Source organism: Apodemus sylvaticus, chromosome 17 (assembly GCF_947179515.1).
Source record: "Apodemus sylvaticus chromosome 17, mApoSyl1.1, whole genome shotgun sequence".
Lineage (NCBI taxonomy): Eukaryota > Metazoa > Chordata > Mammalia > Rodentia > Muridae > Apodemus > Apodemus sylvaticus.
Genome location: NC_067488.1, coordinates 61,432,618 through 61,454,790, shown reverse-complemented (window position 1 = coordinate 61,454,790; position 22,173 = coordinate 61,432,618). Strand labels below are relative to the sequence as shown.

General features: G+C 41.3%; 1 protein-coding gene across 1 annotated transcript in view; it reads right to left on the bottom strand.

The window, feature by feature from the left end:
• The window catches only part of Pdzrn4 (PDZ domain containing ring finger 4), a 153,863-nt gene that overhangs the window by 72,321 nt on the left and 59,369 nt on the right, over positions 1–22,173 (bottom strand). Inside the window, exons 2-3 of the mRNA XM_052161388.1 lie at positions 4,984–5,240; positions 1,976–2,078 (exon numbers count right to left, since the gene is read on the bottom strand). Coding sequence (XP_052017348.1) covers positions 1,976–2,078; positions 4,984–5,240 — 360 coding nt within the window. The remainder of the gene's footprint in view (positions 1–1,975; positions 2,079–4,983; positions 5,241–22,173) is intronic.

The window sequence follows — 22,173 nt, the reverse complement described above, 5'->3', positions numbered from 1 at the left end:
CTTTGGTTTGCGTTTTCCTTTCTGTAAAGTCTGTCCGCATGTGGCTCCATCTCTCCATTTCTCTGGGTATCACACGAGAGAGGACTTCCTGACCCCCATGTATAATGTAGGAACAACCTATCCCAGTCTCCTGAGTGTCCTTCCTCAATGATTCACTTTTCCTGTTTACTGGCTACCCTGACTGGCTTCACTCACAAACGTTTTCATGTGTTGTGTTCACTCTCCAGCTTTCTTCCCTGGACATTAAGCTCCGCTGGGACAGGAAGACAGGGGTGTCCAGAGAGTTCATTCTGAGTCGCGTTGAGTTCCTTATACAAATTGGTATGTGTTTGTGTGCATATATGTATGTGCGTGTTTATGTGAGTGTGTATTTGTACCTCTATCCATCTCCTTCCCCCCACCCCTCCCCTCTCTCTCTCTGGTCTCTCTCTGCTGCTTTGACTGACAGAGTGATGTGTATGCTCATTCTGAGCCGGATGCCTCTCTCTGACCACTGAATCTTTCTTCTGTAAGAGGCAAGTGTAGCTCATTCCTGAAGTTGACATCCATCTCACTGTCTTGATATTGGCATCTACAAAGGATAGATACTGACCAAAATGAGGATATAGTCCAGCCCCAGCAAGCCCCTTGAAACTGGAAGGACGTGTCCTGTTATGGGATGCCAATGACATACTGATTAATGAAAAGGTTCCTTGCTATTAATTTGCTTAGCTTCCTCCCAGACTCACCCAAAATATTGTCTTATTTTTATACAGCTGTAAGACACATACTAAACGAAAATCTGGAATCATGTAGGAATTCCAACTCTTAAACCCCTATCCATTAACTGAGAATGGTTTTACTAAATCATTTGAATAGGTGATGCGATGCTGTTATTTTTCTTCATAACAGTGAAATGCAGCGGGTGCCTAAGTGTGTGCCTATATGTGAACAAGTTTCTAAAATTGTTAAGGGAGAGGAGGAGATAAAAATACTGCACAAACGACAATGACAAAGCTTAGATATTAGGTGTCACTGCACAACTTCGGAACCCCAGGTGCAGGGAAATAATGATTTCCACAACCACCAGCGATGACTTTTGCGGAGGGAAGATTTCAAATAAACGTCTGTTTGCTTTAGGTGAGCTTCACTGAGTTAGCCTTATTTGATTTCAGAGCCTCCTAAGGGTGAAGACAGCAGGATTTCCTGCTTGTAAAATGGAAAGAACACTTTGCTGAACTTGTATGACATCATCTGAGGCGTTAAAGGGCAGAAAATCGCGGGTGCTCTGCCTGTTTGCCAGCGTCTCCTCCTCCTCAATCTACTGCGTGTCCAAATGTCAAAGCACACCAAATCCAAGATTTATAGACTGCAGGAGTGAAAAAATATCAAGATAAGCCCTCTAACTTTTGTGAGATGTTTTAAGTGATTATTAGATGGGCTTTGTGCAGTGTTACAGGCTGAGCTTGGATCGCCTAATATGCAATGCGAAAACTAAGCAGTTTAATAACTGTTGGAAAGAGTCTTTCTCTGTTTCTAAAACAGTCAGGAAACTGCTTTTTTCAGGTCAGAGCTGAATCATAATACAGAGAACATAGAGTTATAAAAGACAATATAGTTAAATTAATTTTACCAATTAATTAATACCAGGCTACACAAGGAAAACAATATTTTCCTTTTTAAACCTTTCCTTTAAGAAACTCACTTATATTAAAAAGGATAAGTATAGCTGCTATAAAATACATAATATATAACATATATATAACATATGTATATATATCAAAGTTGCATACAAATTGTTTTCAACCTGATTCTGCACAAATATTTTGCAAACCTCTTAAAATATGATAGACAAATAACCAATGCCAAACCACTCAAAAGATCTTATCATAGGCATATAATAGATGTGCTATTTTGGAGAGTAAATAAATTTCTTTGTTATGCAAAACCTCTCAACCATAACTTCACAAAGAAACGTGAAAGGAAACCGTCTTGCCTCATATTCAAAGTCTTCCACTCTGTCTGCGTCAGCGGGCAAGCTGGAGACGTACGCGTGGTCTTCATAAAACCCATGCTCCATCGGATGAAGGGAGTGGCAGCTGGTGGGAATACAGCAACAGGTAACATTGGATCGCACGGACTGCTTGCATGGTTAAAGTGGAGTTTAGAATTTCATCTCATGCCTTTATACTTCAGAGTAACTTTGCCAGTTGAGGGATTCTCCCTTCAACAGAAACGCTTGCTTTAATTTCACTTCATGGCCGAAGCCTCTCAGTGTTATGAAGGCTAGGAAGGGAAGGCTCTGGCTTCTAGTTGCATTTTGTGATGAGACCAGTGAGAATTTTCCCATGGTCCATGATGCTTCCCACACACCCTTTGGCCTGCTTCCTTTCCACCAAATGTGCCAACACCTGTGTGTTTTATTTAGGGTTGCGACTGTGGTACAAGACCACAGGTCCTAACCGGCTGCTCTTGGGCGTTTTCAGAAGCACATATTTTTCAGACTATACAATATCCACATCTCGCTGGCCATTACCTAAGAGTCTATGCCACCACTCTCTCTCATTGACCAACCCTCGCCTTTATCAAAGGGCATACACATAAATAGTAAAAAGCATTCCTGATGACAGCCCTCTGGCATTGTGGACACTGAGAAATTCAGTTAGTATAGACTAGTTCTCCTTTTCTGAAAGGTGAGGTCTGTGCTGATGTTCTCTCACAAGGTAAGAGGTAAGTGCTTCCCTACACCTTTTTATCCTTCCATGGCTGCTGGTCAGCTAAAGCTAAGTAATAGGGTCCCCAACAGCAAAAGCAGTATAATGTATAGCATTCTGGCTTATTTTCTATCAGGTAGGTACACCTCCCTTCCTATGCAAGTGATTAAGGAGAAGGTGACAACTCTCTGTCTGGGCATTGATGTGTTCCCCTTGCTCTTCAGGTAGTAAGAAGGGAACTGCTGTAAAAAAAAATAATAATAAGTAAGTAAGAAACCTTAGTCATTGCTGCAAACATTTCCTGAGTGCCTACCGGAGGCCAGGCTCCGTGCCAAGAGCTGGAAACACGCTCATGCACAAAATCCAATTCTTGCCCTTATTAAATGAGGGAAGCAACAGAGTGGCAATTCTAGTATAAGAAAATAATTAAAAGGAAAATATGGATGCTGTGGGGTCACATGGTGCGGACAGAGATGCTGCAGCAAAGCTGAGGGCTTTGGGACTTGGGGTAAACATCTCTGCCCATGAATTAAGGGATGCTAATCTTAGAAGCCAGACTCTGAAACTTCTGGCTAAGGATCTTTGCATGTGTCTGTCCCCTCAGCTACAACACTTGGATGGTAATAGCGTAGGCACCGGGTCCTAAGGCTGCTGGGAGGTCTCACTGAGGCAGTAATGTAAAACCACTGGGATAATACCCAAAATGTTAGACAATAGAAGTGAACTTTCTGCTTGTTTAAGAAAGCATTTTCTGCAAGGCCACTCCACATCAGGATGCACTCATGAATTTCACTGATGTGTTTGAGTACTCATTGTTCATTCCCATTCCAGAATATGAACACTAGGGGCTACTGGCTCTACATCTGTTCATACTTTGATTTCTCAAACCTTCTCCCATGCCTGATATAAAAGCAACTCCTTGTGTAGCGAGGGAATGAACACATGATCCGCAAACACAGAGTATGCCTTCTTTCAGGCTGTGGTCTTGTGATGGTTTGTATATGCTTGGGCCAGGGAGTGACACTATTAGGAAGTGTGGCCTTGTCAGAGTAGGTATGTTACTGAGTATAGCTTTAATGCCCTAGTCCTAGATACCTGGAAGTGAGTATTTTGCTAGCAACCTACAGATGAAGATATAGAACTCTCAGCTCTAACTATACCATGTCTGCTTGGATAGTTCCATGTTCCCGCCTTGATAATGGACTGAACCTCTGAACCTGTAAATCAGCCCTAATAAAATGCTGTTCTTATAAGAGTTGCCTTGGTCATAGTGTCTGTTCACAGCAGTAAAACACTAACTAAGACAGGTCTAAAAAGGCACTTTCAGAATCTTGCTTACACATTAGAATTGCCTCAGGGAGCATTTGAGAAATCATTCTTGCTTGAGTCCACTCTAAAACTTCTTAATTAATTGATCAGAGACCCAACTAAGGCTCTTCTTGTGTTCCTTGGGATTCCTAGGTGGGTCTGTTGTCCCTGTGACTCTCTGAAAGAGCCTAAGTAAGAAACTAATAATCTGAGACCAGGCACAGTAACTTGGGTATCTTAGAAGCTGGAGTACAAAGAACGGTGAAAATGCAGGCCCAGGGGACTGTTGCTTTTATGAAGCAAACTCTACACAATGTGAGAAAATTACTCAACACAGAGAACAAACTGTGTGGGGCCAAAACCTGACAAGTCACGTTATTTAAATAAAATACATTTTTGTAAAACTGGGAGGAAAACTCATTTAATTTCCACTTATTTCGGAGTGCTGTGTTTACTCTGTGAAAGCCAGGACCCTTTGTTTGTATCTCACTACAACTGGTAATTGGTTTCTTTGGAGAATTGTAGTTGAATTAAATCAATTTCCTAGATTCTTTTGTAAAGACAGGAAAAGCAAGGGAGAGGGGCAAGTGACTCACATTGGAGAACGTGGTGTCAGCAAGTCACCTTCCCCTGAGCCTTAATGAGGCTTTTTGGCAGCTTTGGTGAGAATCCTTATTTCCCTGACTGGTATTGTGAGCCTTGAAGGGTAGAGAGGAGGGTAGTTGAATAGAGCCAAGCTTTCGACAGTACCTTGGGAAGTCTGATTCCAGAGTTCAGCTAACTGTATGTATTGCCAGGAGGGTAGCAGCAGGGACAGCTGAGAACTAATTGAAAGTGCGCACGGTGTGGAAATATTTCCAAAGGGAGCTGAGAACATGTCCCTGAAACTGCCAACTTCTGGGGTGTCTGGCTCTTTCTGATGCCTACTTTTGAAAGTGAATGACAAACCAAAAGGGCTTTAGGAGAAAGGAGCGAGACATACCTGTCAGAAAGCAAAAATGGACACGTGTCTGGCACCGGAGGGGTGAGTGGTCGAAGCTTCGCCAGGGCCATGATGTGTTCAAAAGTGATGTCCGTCTGCGTGCTGGCATTCATGAGCTGGACTTCCGGGGCCATGCCGTATGTCGGTCGGCTGAGGGGAGTCCGCCTTAAAACCTGCACCACTATGGGCTCCTTGGCGGTTCGAAAAGCTTCCACTGCCTCTTCATGGGTGGCCTTGGAGAGATCCTTGCCATTGACCTAAAAAGACACAAGGGTAGTGAATGTGTCAGAGTAAAGAACAGAAAGGCACCAGGCAGACTGACCAGCTCTCATATAAACTGTATGAATATTGAATAAGTCACTACATTTGTTGAACTGTCTGCCAAAGTAAGGAAGCAACAGCTTACGGGGGAAAAGGCCCACTTTTACATCATTATGAAGTATCTGGAATTGATCAACAAAACACCATCAGAATTACTATTAATAAAGTTTTAACCATTTAACAATACATTGGAAAATGTTGCCCCAAATTTTCCGGTAGGTAGAAATATTGCATACCTACTCACACAACCCTTAAAGAATTATCAGTCTTTTGTGATTTTTTTTTTTTTATTTAGTACTTAACTAAAAATCCAAAGTTTACCTTTTCAGGATATTGTCCAATTTCTTTATAGTCATCTTTATTCAAGACCATGTTATTGAATGCATGCATCATATAAACCCATCACAATTCAGCATGAGAAGTAGCCAGTAGCAGCAACAGCTCCAACAAGATTGTTAACCTGCAGAGCCACTGGATCTACCTCGGACCTGCTGAGTCAGAACTAGGATTTTGATAAAATTCCAGATGACTCATCCATTCTTGGAACGAATATTAATCAAAATCCCCATGAACAAGGCCTCCATACCCTTCTAGAGCCTTATCCATTTTAGTATCTAAGTCTTTAAGGTAGTTTCAGAGTAGAACATGGGTGAGCTGTTAAGCCCTTTCCATTGTAATCCCCCCAACTGTGACAGAACCATTTGCATTTACAAAGGGGAAAAGTCATTCTTTTGTCTAAGGGCCAGCAATGTCCCCCAGTGTTTGTAGCACCCCAAACTTTTGCCTAACTCTTTTCAAAACTGCTTTCAAATGGTGTCAAACTATTGCCCTCAAATATGTCCTAATAACATACTTGGTGAGTGGAGGTTCTTTTAATAAATATCTGTAGAGTGCAGAATTAACCAAAATTAATTAATCTTGGTTCTTGCAGATGTGAAGAAGCATTTAGCAGCAAAATTCTGTCCCCAGTGCCCTGGAAATGGTGTCATTTCTAGACATCTAAGCCACTAGCGTGTTGATGAAGCAGTGACAATTACCATGAACTGGCAAACTCTTAACAAGCCCCGAGTGCCTGACAAGGAGAGGAAGTCCCATTGGCTGTGAAATAAATGTTGATATTCAAATGAGCACATTCTCCCTCCCAGAGTAGACAAAGTGTGTGTGTGTGTGTGTGTGTGTGCTCAGAACATGTGTAGGGCGAAGGGTAAATGGTACGATGGAGATGAAAGAGTCGTGGTGTCCAGAGAGAAGCTTAATGACCTATTTTCCGCAATGGACCCTGAAAGAGTTAATGTGCCCTCAAAAATGAGCAATTAAGTTTCCACACCGGCAAAACACATCCCAGTTCAGTTGTTGCCTCACTAGGGAGACTCTCAGACCGTGGTCTGGGTGGTCCTTAGCATTATGAACATATTTACCAACCTGCACATTCACGGTCTGATGCTTGTCTCTGTGGACCCAACTTGAAAAATGACCCTACAATTTCCTTGACACAACCTTGGGGTATTTAACTTGGGTGTATAGGAGAGATGGACACGGGGCATTTAAGTACATAGTATTTCAGTCCTTGAGCTTGTTCTGGATGGCTGTGCCCCAGGGCTAGGGCCCTCACTAGCTCCCTGACGATGGATAGTTAGAGAATCATAAACAGAGGCTGGGACGGAAGGGTACAGTCCCAGCTCTGGGATGAGCATTGCCATCCTCCATGTGTCTCCGTGTGGGTGTGGTCAGTATTCATGAGTTTCAGATTATGGAGGTGGGCAAGCATCAGTAACATGTTTCTAGGGTCTGGATAGAGGTAACCACTGCCTACTCATTTCCATTCTTTATCCTTCAGTTTAGCGAAGTCTCTCTTGCCATGTTCCGCACCATGTCCTTCTGAAAGAACTCCCAGTCTATTCCTATTTACCCTCTGCTGGATCTGTGTTGCTATGTTGCTTCTAGGACAGTCTCACATCAAAAGCAATCTTTACCTGACAGCGGCAGGGTGACATACAGGCACTCCTGTCCTTTGGAAGGAGGTTTAAGTGATATCTATGAAAACAGGAAATGTGTGGCTTGGCAAGCAGAAAACAGAAGATATCATTAATCTAGCTTTTCCCTGAGGTGGGCTGGCTGTCTTGCCTAAACGTTAACCTAATTTTTAGGTTCAGTATTCATATTTGTTTTAGTGACCTTTGAAGCAAAAAATGACTTTAAAAATTGAGTTTTCCAGAGATCACAGAATGTGCTACGGAAGGTTGCAAACTAGGAACTGCACAACTGAAACTTGTGAAAAAGTTTAAAACAAATTTAAAACATATTAAGCTCTCGATCGACAAAGAGACGAGTCTATGAATGGATGGGGAGGTCAAAGGCCCTGAGAAGGAAGATATTATTGTTCTGCTAAATAGTATTGGTTGTCAAACTACCATCTAAATATTTATATTTAGACCCATGGAACAGGGCTGTTCCCTGTCTTGGTTAGTGAGGCTTCCTTTTACACTGAACACTACTTAACAAGAGACACATAACTGCTCATAGTGCTGAGAATAAGTGTCTCCTGAGTGCTTAGGTGTACCTGCCACCCCATCCCAAGGCTTGTGAAACATCCCAGAAGAAGGGACATAAAGAACGTAAGAGCCGGAAGAGGGGGAGGAACAATGCAAAATGCTGTCCTCTTGGATGCAACATGGCCACTGTATTCACAAACTCGTAGCTGTTGTGACCTTTCTTTTTATAATGACAACAATAGCTGTACTTAACACCAGCAGCAGACCTTTCCAAGATCAAGCCAATCAAAAGTCTGGCATGGATAGAGCAGGAGCTCAGGAGGTCCACACCTAGCTGAGAAGCTATTGGCTGTGCATGGCTGTTGGGGTGGGTGAGTCGGTTTTCTTTGGGGATGTGGTCGCTAGTAGGCTTCCTATGCTCCAGCAGATGACTCCTCACATGTGTGTATATGGGCAGCATATGGTCTCAAGGAGTTAAAACCAGGACAGAAGCCGACATGAGGCTGCAGAGAGGATTCATCATAGAGATTTCAGGGAAGTTGAATAGTGGCAAGAGGGAGTGGATTGGTTACAATCTACTTCATACATGTATAAAACTTTCTAAAGACAAATATTACATTAAAAATGTTTCTTTCCATTAACTATTTCTTGTGCCGCCTATGGGCTAAGATTAATTTTGAAAATTCTAGTCTTTATAAGAAAAACTACAGAAATGGAAAATCTACTGAAATGTGTTTTAAGATACCAAAATAAATATAAATAATAAATAAATAAAGTCCTCAAGTTCTCATGGCACCATTCAGTATATACCAATAATATTAACCTTTATACAGTAAGATCACTCGCTGTTGAGTCTATGACCTGTCTACCTATTCATTCACAATCATGGCATTTATATGATTCTTTGTTCTAAGCACAGTCAAATACAATCTTTAAAAGGGACAGTCAATGTAATCTCCAGTCTCTTATTTCCCTGTCGGGCAGTGCTCTTTTCTGTCAGTTACCACATGGGTGACCTCTATTTTCATAAGCCATTTAATATCTCTCAGAGTAAGGAGGCCTCTGACCTTTAAAGGCTCTGATGCCCCATGTGAACTCCTAGAAAATGTGAGGACTACTAATACTAAACACTGCTTTTTCCCTTCACTTGAAGTTCATCAACATATTGTTAGCCTTCCAAAAGGTCAACATTTTATAAATAACGGCTTTCACAACAGAAGAAAGAATAGATTAATTAGGACTTCTCTGGCAGCTGCCTTGCTCAGCTATCTGCAGGTATGGCTAGGAGGAAGAATATTGGAAAACTATTTAACATTAGTTCTGAAAAAAATATTGCAGTAAATCAACAAATAATTAGTTGCACATAGGTTCTCCAAGTATTTAAACAAACCATCAGCGGATTTGGTGTTTCATGGAGCCTGTTCTTATGGTTTTGAGTCCTTGTGCTGCCTTCTTCTCCTTTTCCTTCTAGATCCTTCTGTAACTCAATCTTAAATATGATTTCATATGGAAAAGGCACAGTGCTGACTTGTTTTGAAATTAGAGTATGGAGGTAGAGAAGCCCTCCAAGAAAGGTGCCTAACTATGTGGAACACATCCTTGGTGCAAACCTTGTAATGTTTTCATTTCTAAAATAGGAAAGTGGATTCTGGGGAAGACAAAAGTGGGAAGAGAGTCTTGGAAGCAAAACGAATGGAAATGTGTTAAGAAAAATCCCAAGTCACAGGTTAGTCCTCACGCAAGGTCGGTTGTGATTTGAGTCAGGCATACTGCAGGAAAGACTTCTGTTGAAGGAGTTTTGAGACAGATTGAGTGAGAGGTGAAGTGCCACAGAGGAGACTGGACAATTGCACCCATCCCTGGAATAACTGGAAGCTTGATAGGGATGTCTCAAGCCTACTATGGTTCTATTTCAATGAGGTAAATACTATCCAATTACAGCACAACTGCAAACATCTGCTTAGTTGACACTGGATAATAGGCTGGCTACTGTAGAGGGGGAGGACAGTGACCTGAAAAGTAAATTCCTTGACTCAAGGTAAGTGGGAAAGCAGACACATTATGCAAAAATAGGGCACCAGATCACCAAGGCAAGCAAGAGGAAGGAGAGGTGCAGCGCATAGAAGCTCCAGGACAAACAGTAGAATGGGGCTATCTTCCTGCACACTGAAGAGTAGAATGGGGCTATCCTTGGGCAGACTAGATAGCTGTAGATAGACCATGCTTATGCAGATTAAATGCTGACACACTAGATATTAGCATAGGGCTCTGCTCTTGCAGACTAATTTGGGGCCTAGAAGCTAGTGAGAATTCTTAACTGAATCAAGTGTATATTCTGATTACCCAGCGAGCACACACGATGGGATGCTAATGTCTAATTGCATGACATTCTTCCTCAGTTCTTTCTACACTGAGAAATAGTTCCAAGTTTATATATCTGAGTGATGGCTTGTAATTAACCTATAGACGTTTTTTAGATGTCTAAAACAAATAAGTCATGTTTGTAACAGTAATTGTTTTCTCATTATATTGGTGGCACTATTTTAAGTGGGTAAAAAAAAAAATTCACTTTTCGGCAGTCAGTGCAAACGATGTGTGAATTCGTTTGTTGTGGCAGATGGGCTAATTAATCTATAACAACCTGTGAATTTAAGTAAAGAAAGAAGCTCTTCATATGTAAACCACGTTAGGATAACGTTTGACAAAGCTGTTGTTTAACGGCACCATCTACCCTTAGGGATATACTGCAAAAATTGGTCATCTGTGACACTTCCCAGGATCCAGTTACTTCCACTTGGACACAAGCTTCCCCTTTCTGATTGTACCTCCACATCCAACTATATACACAGTTCTCCTGAAGATCAGGAAAACAATGGACCCCTACTTTTTAGAGTACAAAGAAGTTACTCTAGTGAGGGGGCAGTTCTAGAATTGCTGTCTAGAGTTGATAAGAGTTTCAACTCCTCCATGCCTCTTAAGAACAATAATGGTTTCCAAGAAAGAACACATGTAAGGAAACTTAATAAGCTGAACAGGGTAGCACAATGTTTGATGCCAGCACTTGGAAGGCAGAGACAGGTGGATCTTTGTAAATCTGAGACCACCCTGGTCTATATAACAAGTTCCAGAACAGCCAAGGAACCATATAGAAGCCCTGTATCAAAAAGAAAACAAACAAACAAATGAAACAACACCAACAATAACAATAAGACCCAGAATGCAGTATAGTTCCCAGAGACTATGTACAGCTATGACCCAATTTCAGGTTGAAAATATAAAATGCCAGAGTGTTATAATTTTATTTGGTCATGATGGTTTGCCTGGTTAACCTATGGGACCTTTTACAATCACTCATAGCTGTTGTTCATTATTTTTTTCTAGGGCTACAAAGTGAAAGTACTTACTTTTATTGATATTAAATTCTCTACTTGCTAACTAGACAGATGATACAGGTCATAGGACATGTCAGAGACATAGGGAGTGATACTTAAATTCCTATTAAAATGTTTGGCATGAAATAACTCAAAATAACTCTAAGTTGATATTCATTAAAACACTTGTGACATAATTTTCAAATTGGTTTGAAGGAATTTCAGCATTTACTTTCCCCCCTAAACTTAGGTATGTTGATTTTACAAGGACATCTGTTATGTAAGTTGAGTATGGTAAAAAATATGGTAAAAAGCCTAGAGAAAGTAACTCAGAAGTCAGAATGAACAAACATATCCAAGAAGGCTGGGTATGCTTACATATAGCTGTACACAGCACTCTAGAGACTGAGGAAGGATTGTGAGTTTGAAGTCAGCCATGGATACAAAGCAAGCTCTTTTGTCAAATATGTCTTTAAAAATGAGGAAAACCTCATGAGAGATTGAATGTGGTGCTTTGAATAGGCTTGGCCCAGGGACTGGCACAATTAGGAGGTGTGGCCTTGTTGGAGGAAGTATGTTGCTGTGGGATTGGGCAATGGCACCCTTCTCCTAGCTATCTGGAAGACAGACTTCTCCTGTTTGCCTTCAGAACAAGATGTAGAACTCTTAGCTACTCCTGCACCATGTCTGACTGGACACTGGCATGCTTCCCACCTTGATGATAATGGACTAAACCTCTGAGCTCGTAAGCCAGCCCCAATTAAATGTTGTTCTTTATAAGAGTTGCCTTGGTCATGGTATCTCTTCATAGAAGTGGAAATCCTAACTAAATCATTGACTAAAATTAGCTTTGATTTTTTTTTTTTAAAAAATTGTTATCAGTAAGGAAAACAATATGTGCTAGGTAGGTTTATATTCAATGTTCATTTAAGTAGTACATCATTGATTGCATTGACTGCCATATCTGTTGTGTCCTTTGTCCTCCTTGAGGAGACCAGCCAGTGGTCCAGTTTTTTGAGGGTGATATAGTAATTATTTGTGTGACAAAATGAGCAGGGTTACCTAGAAGTAGACCTGAAACATTTTCTGTCTTGTCTGGACAATGACAGAGAGGTGGCTTCATTTTATTGTATATGAGTGTGCCACAGATTCCTAGGAACTCTGAAAAACCCAGGTTTTAAGTACATGGTTATCACAGACAATGGGGATTCCCGACATTGGAACCTCCAGCTCTGTCCACTGACCTGTGGTATTTCTGTGCAGAAAAGAGCAACAGTCGTTGGGTACAGACCCCTTACCAACTCAACAGTTGCTGGCCTCTTGTATGTCTGCACATGTGTTGTGTACTCTGGATGTGTATACCACCCTTATAAATACCTTTGTTTAAATTATAACTGGTGACATTTTGGGATCTTCCCTTGCTATGCGCCTTGTATAACACTGTGGTGGTTTGATAGGAATAGGCCCCACTGGCTCATATATTGGAAAGCTTGGTCATTAGAGAGTGGCTCTACTTGACAGGGATCAGGAGAAATAGCTGTGGTTTTGCTGGAGAAAGTGTGTCACTTGGAGCGGGGCTTTGAGGTTTCAGAAGCCCAAGCTAGTCTCAGGGGCTCTCTCTTCTTCCTCCTGACGTAAAACTCTTAGTTCCTTCTCTAGCACCATGTCTGTCTACACACCACCATGACTCCCACCATGACACTAATGGACTAAACCTCTGAACTGTAAGGCAGCCCCAGGTACATGCTTTCCTTTGTAAGAATTACTGTGGCCATGGTGTCTCTCCTCAACAATAGAACACTAAGACAGGCATATTATGCATCCATAACCCTACAGAATTGAGTAAGTTAAAATGAATTATATATGTAGTCCTACTGATGACTCCCCGTAATTCAGAAAGACTTATATGAATCAGGATGCAGGAAGGTGGCCGGTTGTAGGTCAGCCTAAGCTACTTAGTAAGACCCTGTCTCAAAACTCCCAAGCAGACAATCTGTGGTACCTGGGGTCACAATATCACAATGGTCCAGCCTGCTGATCCTTGATCTACCTACAGTTCACTCTGACAGGACTTCTCACGCATAAGCAGTGCTCACTCCTTTCATTTTCAGATGTCAGGAGTTCATCGTGATCTTTTTAAGATTATTTATGAATTGATTTATAAGCATGGTTATAAAACCTCTTGGGGCCTCTCCTTTCAGAATGCGTTTCCTTTGTTATCTTTTCTTTGTCATATGTTTGAATACTTTATTCTGTCCTTTTCCTATTCCATTGTCACAGTTCCATGCAGGCACATTTGGGACTTAACATATTCTGAGTACTATACATGGCCTAGGTCGAAAGCTTCCCACTTCCTGTATGTGGCTTGTTTACCAGTAATAATAAGACATTCTTTTACAGGTGTGGCTTTCAGTTTTCCAGCACTTGCTCACATCCCTGGCTTGCCTTCCAGGTCAATAGGTCTGAGCAGATAGATCCCTGTTCCTATCACCTTCTCCAACTCTGTCTGATAATATGGGGCACCCTTAATAAAAATGGATTGTGCATTTCAAGGTCATTGTAAGTAGATACTGAAAGAACTCACTACACAAAACCTAATGCATCCCACAACTGATATGCTAACTAGCTTGAATCATTTTTTTTGTTCACAGTGCAGTGTATATACTAAAGCACACACTGTATCCCATACATATGTGCAAGTATCCTTTATCAATTAACCATCAAATTAAGCAGATAAAGACTTTCCTCTATTACTCTTCCCTATTTTTCCTATCGAATTTGCCATCATCTCTTCCTTTTTTCCCCTACGATTAAATCTCACTCCACTTATTATTTGTGCCTTGTGGTTTGTAGAAAACCCTGAGCAACATGAGTAGCTCTAATAGACTGGCCATCGTGGCCCAACCTTCAGGGTTAGCACTCCAGAAGCTGCTGTGAATGGGTTGTTTGAATCCAACCTGTTTTATACAATGAGACTTTGTCTATAAAAAAACAAAACAAAACAAAAAACAACTTTGAAAGAGTCCCAATTTAAGCAGTCACAACAAAGAAAGACAAATAAAGCTGAAATGTGTATTTTTGTGATGTAACTCCACTGTTAAAATTATTGGCAGCTAAAACAGAACTGCTGAGGTCATAATTTGAAGGGAAGCTAACATGTACGTTTTTTTTGAGGTTGTATAGAAGTTCTGAAGTTCTCCTGGAGTTGATGCCTAGTTGTTTTATAGAACATCCCTTTTATTTGGTTTTGTCTGGTGTTTCCTTTTATTTGAGTCAGATTATGTATTCTTAGCAGAAACACCTCAGGAATCACCTTGCCTCCTTCTCAGTCCCTCCCGTTAGGAGGCAAGTCACATGTGTTTGCTACAGTGACTCCATCTTTAAGACGTGATGTGGGAGCTAAGGCCAGTGTTCACTGATGTCAAAAAATTTGGGAATACAAGTAAACCGTATTTCACAATTCTTTGTGTGCTTCCTGGAACATTTTTAAAATTTCATACATGTATATAATATGTTTAGATCATGTTCACACCAGACTTTCTCCTTCCACTATGTGCCCTTTTTTTTTTAGAGACAATATTAGCAAGTTCAATTAGTGCAGCCCCTGTGTACATGCCTGTGGGGCCATCCCCTAGAGCATGGGAAGCCAAGGAGGCATTGGACTGCTGCTGCTGACTGTGGCAGTGCATGCCTTTAATGCCAGCACTTGAGAGGGCAGCCTGGTTTACTGAGATAGTGCCAGGACAGTCAGGACTACACAAAGAATCCCTGTCTCAAAAAGCAAAACAAAACAAGACTCTTGAAGCAAACTTGACTCCCCTTCCCTTAGCATCTATCAACTGCCTTAGCTCCTCAGCTTGGGGTGGGACCTCGCTAACCCCTCCGATGGCTGCCCTGATACTGACTGGCTTGGTTTGTACTGCTTTTGTGTAGCTCGCCATAGATGCTGTGAGTCCATGAGCGCACTAATTTGTCGCAGTCTGTCCCAACCAATGGCTTGTCCAGTTTTTGTCTGTCTCCTACTTCCTGGTATTCCGGTGCCTTGGAAAGTGAGGGTATTATGTGGATGTCCCATTTAAAAGCAATGTACTGAGTTCCATTCATGCTGCTGTATGGGCGTGGCTGTGGGGCCGCTCACTAGAGCATGGACCATTCAGCTGAGCACAGAACAGACACCTATTCATTACACATTGACCAACCATGAATCTCTGAATTAACTGCCCTTCTGGAACTTTTTGGTGAGTAATAATTATGTCAGATTGAACTGTTCCAAAAATATTGCTTTGCCGATAATTAAAAATGGATTTATGCTGTAATCATTTAATTTCCCAAATAATTATAAGGAATTGGCTGGTGAAGTGCCCCTGCCAAGTTTGTTTCTGTTTCATGCATCATTTTTAAATAAGATTTAAAGTAGTTGGGTAGCGAGGCGTGCGTGCATGAGGGGAGGGGGAGAATATGCACCATGTGTGTGCAGGTGCCACCTGAGGCCAGATAAGTATATGGAATTCCCTGAAGCTAGAGTTATAAGATGTTATAAAGCTACCAAATGAATGCTGAGAACCCACCTCTGGTCCTCAGTCGCAAGTGCTCTTAACTGCTGAGCGGGTCTCCAGCCCCATTTTTTGCATACCTATAGAGAAATACATCCTCCAATCCTATAATTGCTACTTTTCCTTTTGTGTGCATGAGGACATTCACACACATGCGCAAACACACAGTCCTATAGGCAGAAATCCCAAACTGGCATCAATAACTTTATCACTGTCATAACAATTCATTTGGTGAATATCACTGAGCATCTTATTCTTCTCCGAGCTAAGCTGTTTAAAAAGATAAATGACTGCCTCCTGGCTAATTGTAGGAGTTCTCTGTTCCTACAAAAAGACATTTTATATCTCAAGTGCTCTATAAGCAGTGAGTAATGACTGAAAGCCAATGGAGAGGAGTCCACCAATGAAGTCATAGGATAACCACTCTGCCCTGACCGTTCACTTCCTAAGATAAAGTACACTTTATCTTAGGATCTACATATAGGTGGCTATTAATAACCTATCTGTTGAGTCTTTGGCATAGCCTGTGCAACTAACTCCAACTTAATGAGAAATTCTGCTGGAGACATAGCATGGTATAGAACAGGTCTGAGGATGAAAAGGCAGAAGGCACAAGCAAGGAAAATGGTACTAAAATCAACTGAAAGTTTTCATGGAGAAAAAGACCTTATTGCAATTAAGTAACCCCCCAAAAGCTGCTGGAATTCAAATGTTTTGACAGCGCCATCAATTTTCTTCATTGTGCTAAAGAAAAGAAAATATGCTCATGGCCCTCAGGGAAAGGGTTGCTCTGATCTTTGTAATGAGAACACAAATGGCTGTGTAAAAAACAAACAAACAATCACAAACAAAAAATAGCAAAAGTAACCACCATACCAAAAATCCAACATCATTGTGTTCACAACTTACAGTGATGATGTCTACCTAGACAGCACCTGCACAAGCCTGTGACCATGACCAGGCTACCATGATGAGGGAGGGGTTCATGAGGTTTCCCCACTCTCTGGGGAGCTACAGGTGGTTGGTAGTTGCTGAGAGAAATTGAGTTTTATTCATAAAGGCCACTGGTAAGCTATCCTTATTCAAGACCCTTTTCCCCATGTTCACGTAGGCAACCCTAATGAAAGGCATTAGCCCATCGAAGGGGAAAAGGATTTGAAAGTTGGAAACAGACTTGCTGTGAAGAAGAGGGTTGTGGGACAGAGAAGATAATGGGGGGGGAGAGAATACAAGCAAAGCACATTATTACATAGATGTATTCTGTTTAAGATCATGCCTAGTTTATGGCTTATCTTTGGATCTCAAGCATTACATTTCAAGAAATGCATGAGTTTTGATGCATAGTTCGGAGAGATGAGGAGATGGCCGCCTAAGCCGTGGGGTCACTCCATTCCTATGACAGGGGAGAAGGTTCTGAACCGGTAAACAGATTTATAGAGTGCAATGATAAAGGAAAGGAATCTGAGTGTGAAGGGACAGAGGTGTAAGTTTTCTGAGGAGTTCCTGAGATCCCCTGTGGCTGTGTGTATGGTTTCAACAGGAGAGGAGACTTACAAGGACCCCATTGTCTTTTATGGGTTGTGTTGAGGGATTCGATTTCAACACATTTCCTCTGAAAGTCCCATGGTCTCCTTTAGGTTTGGGGGAAATAACCCTGAAGGCTGTGGTGAAAACTGAGTGGAAGCAGTGAAATCACTAGGAAGTGGGAAGACATAATGTGGGTCTGCACTGAGGTTGGGCAACAGAGCAAAGTCCTGGGAGGGCGGGGTGGAATGGTCCCCAGAAGCTCCTGTTCATCTTGTTCTTATGGTTCACACCACACCAGCAGCTTTTCCAGGCGACCTTCCTGAGATGTGTACTTTGACCAATTAAATCTATATTGGGCAGGAATATAAGCTGTAGAAGTTAAAGATTAAGCCTAAAACCATACATGCACTCTGTATAGAAGTGCATCTTTGGTAGGCTTCAACTTTAGTAGTTGTTTTAGAAAAGACCTACTTCTGGAAAATACCTCTAGTAGTCTAAAACTATGCTCTTTTGAAGATTATCCACCTGGCTAAGTAGAAAATCGTCTCACTATAAATCTATCTATCTATCTATCTATCTATCTATCTATCTATCTATCTATCTATTTATCTACCTACCTACCTACCTTCTACCCACCTACCTATCTCTCCTAACTTTGTACTTTCTAAGAACCTCTTCCAAAAATAATATATATCATGTGGGATATAAACTGTACTATGTGGGATATGTAAGAGCTTTAGAACAAGAGATAGAACACTAGAAAGGGCTAGCATGGTCTGCTCACCAGGGGCATCTCCAGTCTAGATTCTACAGGAGGAATGGGACTTCACACCAATTTGAAACCACAGGCCAAAATCTGAGCAAATTGCTGTGATGAGAGGAGAGGTGGGAAGGTTAAATCATCTCCAACAATCAATTCTACCACGTGAATATATTCTGCTCCTTGGCAGAGCTCAGTCTGTGATGTTAAACCACGACGGAAAGGCCAGATCTGTGGGGGAGTTCCAAAGCATGGACAGACACAGGTCAGCCCTCCTCAGCACCCTCCTTCCAACGTCCTCAAACTCATAGGTGTGGAAAAGAAATAGTTTCTATTACTAAAAGATGGAGGGGCTGGAAAGTTGGCTCAGCAGTTTAAAATGATTGCTTCTCTTCCAGAGGACCTCGGTTCTATTCCCAGCACCCATACTGGGCAGCTCACAACTTCCTAAAAGTTTAGTTCAGGAAATCTAACCTCTTCTTCTGGCCTTTGTGAGCACTGGACACATGTACTCACACTCCCCCCCCCCCCCCCCCCACACAAGCATATATACATAAAAGAAATACACCTTTTAAAAAGATAGAATGCCGTAGAAGACAAAAGAAATGAAATTTATTTAAAATAGCAGCTTATGCTATTTTGAATGAGATATTAAAATGTTTTCCACCTTGAGATACTCTGTTCAAGGCCCATCTTAGAACATACGTGGCATGACACATTATTAAGCAGGGACAGCCTCAGAGATGGGACAAAGAGCACAGGAAGATACTAGCTGGGTCCCCATGCTTTCTCTGTAGTAGGCAGTCAGTGAGGCATGAGACCAGGAGGCTGTCTGTGAGACAGCAGCTGGGCTGCATGCAGATCTGCACCCACCCAAGGCTGGGTATCTCAGGGTTGTACAGGAAACAGTTATGCAACAAATGGTACCGGGAGCAGTCACTGGGAACACAAGGCTTCCGCTCCCTGCTTCTTTGTGTCCATGCAGTATCCAACAGAGGGAGCGTCCTTACGGGATTGTTATACACACTATCTCTTTCGTGAAGAGAGTGATGTAATAGGCTCTGTGGATGCCTTAGGAAGCAAACCAAACAGGCCAAAACAATGGATGTACTGGCAAATAGAGTCATCATGTTCCTAAATTGCCACACAATGTCTCAGGACTAACACTGTTTATTTTATTTTGTTGTATTTGGAAGAACGTGGAGAAAGGTAAATTGAGTAAACTTCCTCCCTTCAAACAATTAACATCTTTAGGCTTTTGAAATCATTTTCAGTAGATAAAACGATCTTGCAAAGGCCTGGTAAGAGCTCTCCATTGTTCCATGTCTGCACAAATTGCTTTGCATCTCTGATGATTTTATGTACATTTAATCACTAAAGATTAATTATGTGGCAGACGGAAAGCAGCGAAACACTGCCGAGAGAACTTCAGTTTAAGTGCACATGCAGCTAACTTGTGGGCTTTTTAGAACAATTTTAATTAAAAGGTACTAGAAGAATCATCCGGCTGAAAATATTAGGAGCTCTGGGATGGATGGGCTTAGCATAGCTAATTAATTGTATATTTAATCAAAGCAGCCTTTAGGCGGTAATTAATAATCTATTTTCCTCTGGCAGTAAATATTGTGGTTCTGTGAAACAGAATGTATGATTTGTGATTGCCTCCTGCACAGGAGAGCGAGACAGAGCCCAGCATCCTACAACAGTGTTCTAGGGCAAGACTGGCTCTGTTTGTTTACAGAGAGTGCTATCTATATCTCCTTCACTCGCTTTAAATGTCATCTCCCAGCAGCAGCTTATGAGGAGCTAGCCCAGAATGACTCGGACATTTCAAAGGTAATAGAACAATCCAATGTAGGAGGCAGATGGAATGCCGAGTGAATTCTGATCCCCTTTGTGGTGAGGGTGGCAGCAGGAATCTCATACTTTAAAGAGCTTTCAGTAGTCCTATCTTGAAAAGATCGCTGGGATGGTTAGACTTGGCATTAAACAGCTCCTTTCTCCACTTCCCCTTTAAAGAACAGAGTGAGGCTCAGGGATTTCCACTACCTGCAACTTGAAATCACAGGGTGGAAAACTGTTCACATTCTTGAAACAAAATAGCTTCTGCTCACACATACATACATGCATCTACATGCATACAATGCATGTGCACACACACATTTGTCCACACACACATGCATACATGCACATAGCCACCACACCACACACACACACACACACACACACACATGTGCACACACATACATGGACATACACATACATATATGCACATTCCCACCCCATCCATGCACACACACAAGGGCACATACACATACATGCACATATACATATACATACATGTCTAGCCCTCACACTCACACACATGTATGCATGTGTACACACAAACACATATACGCACCTCTGATTTTCAAAAATTCATGCATAGCACAGAGAATGCCTGCTCTTCGGAGGCATTGATTAAATTTTGTGAGAGAGGACTATGTACTGGAAATCAGTCACATGCTGCGGATGACCTTTGGCTCCCCACGTAGTTATATGTTTCAGATGATTTAAGCCTTCCTTTTCTGCACTGTCTGGAAAGCAGGATTTAAATTCTAAGAATTTTCATAGAAAAGAGGGAGTCTAATAAGTTACTTTTAGGTTGTATGCATTCCCCTTCTTGCACAGGTGTTTCATTATGTGAACCTTAACTAGTAAGTTATCTTTAATATTTTTAAGATTGTTACATATGACACAGGTTGTTGAATAAATAAAGCTTTAGCCTGAAAAAAATCATTTCAGATAATGGAGTACATATTACTTTGTATGCATCTGATATGATTGCTTAATACGCTAATCAATTCACAGTGTAAGTTCCATTTTTCTGGGGGTTATGTGGTCTTCATATGAATATTTATGAAAGCAATAGATATGAATCAGGTCATTAAAATTATATCAAGTGAAAATATTTTATTCAGCCTATGCTGGTGGGCATTATGAAGGTCTAGAAACCAAAGAACAAAACATAGAAAGAAAGTTTATTCTCAAAAGCCTCCACTGATATCACACAAGCAAGAAATTCTCTTATGAAATACAGGTTGAGGTGTTGGGTGCTTACATTTCTAGACCTAAACATGCAATTTCCAGAGAGAATAAAAGGTGTTAGTAGTAATAAAAACACAAGGTAGCCTTTTCTCTTCTAATTTTGTGTGTGCATGTGTATGCATGTTTGAGAGTGTGCTGATGTGTGTGTGTGTGTGAGTGTGCTAGTGTGTGTATGTGCTTGTGAACTTAGAAAGCTGGCATGTGTGGTGGCATTGTCTAGGGACATGTTAAAGAACGTGGCAGTGCCCACACTTTCTCTGAACCATGACTTGCCGCTTTTGAGTACAGAACCCTATACTGCCTGGTTCTTTTCAAACTCTGAGATGATTCCTCTGATAATTTAGGTAGGAGCCCGAGGTCTACTACTGGCATTGAGAGGATGGGTCAGGAGAGATAAGATGCCACCACTGTGCATATCGTAAAAATATCTAGAAATATGTGTGGTGATTTGCATGGCGGAAGTCCAGAATCCTAGTGGTGTGACAATTCTGAAGACAGGAGAGTCTGCACACCGGGGAGCTCATGAGATGGTACTCCTGTAAGGTTGCATGGTGATAAAACTTAAAATTTCCTGAATTCCTACTCTGTCTTATACTGGTTACTTTTATCCATCTATCTATCTATCTATCTATCTATCTATCTATCTATCTATCTATCTATCTATCATCTTTCTCTCCATCCATCATCCATCTATCATCTTATCTATCTCTCATCTATCTAACATTTATATCAACATTTATAAAATAATAACATGGAAGTCACATATAAAGAATAAACAATATGTAAGCCAAAGCATTATAAACTAATAAACTATGGGAGCTATTTTTTGACTTTGTAATCAACAGGAATTCCAAAGGATTCTATTTAATGATTGTCAGTGTTTCTGTGATCTCCAACTATGGAAAATTTACACATGTGGAGAAAGCTTGCTGCCTTTCTACGTTTTGATCATACAAATGTAAATCACATTTACATCACACTAAAAAGAACATTGACTTGGTGGTCAGACAACTTGAGTCTTCAGCTTGGTCCCACAGTTTTCTCCAGAGTTAAATTTGAATTTCTCACTCTGGAACCCT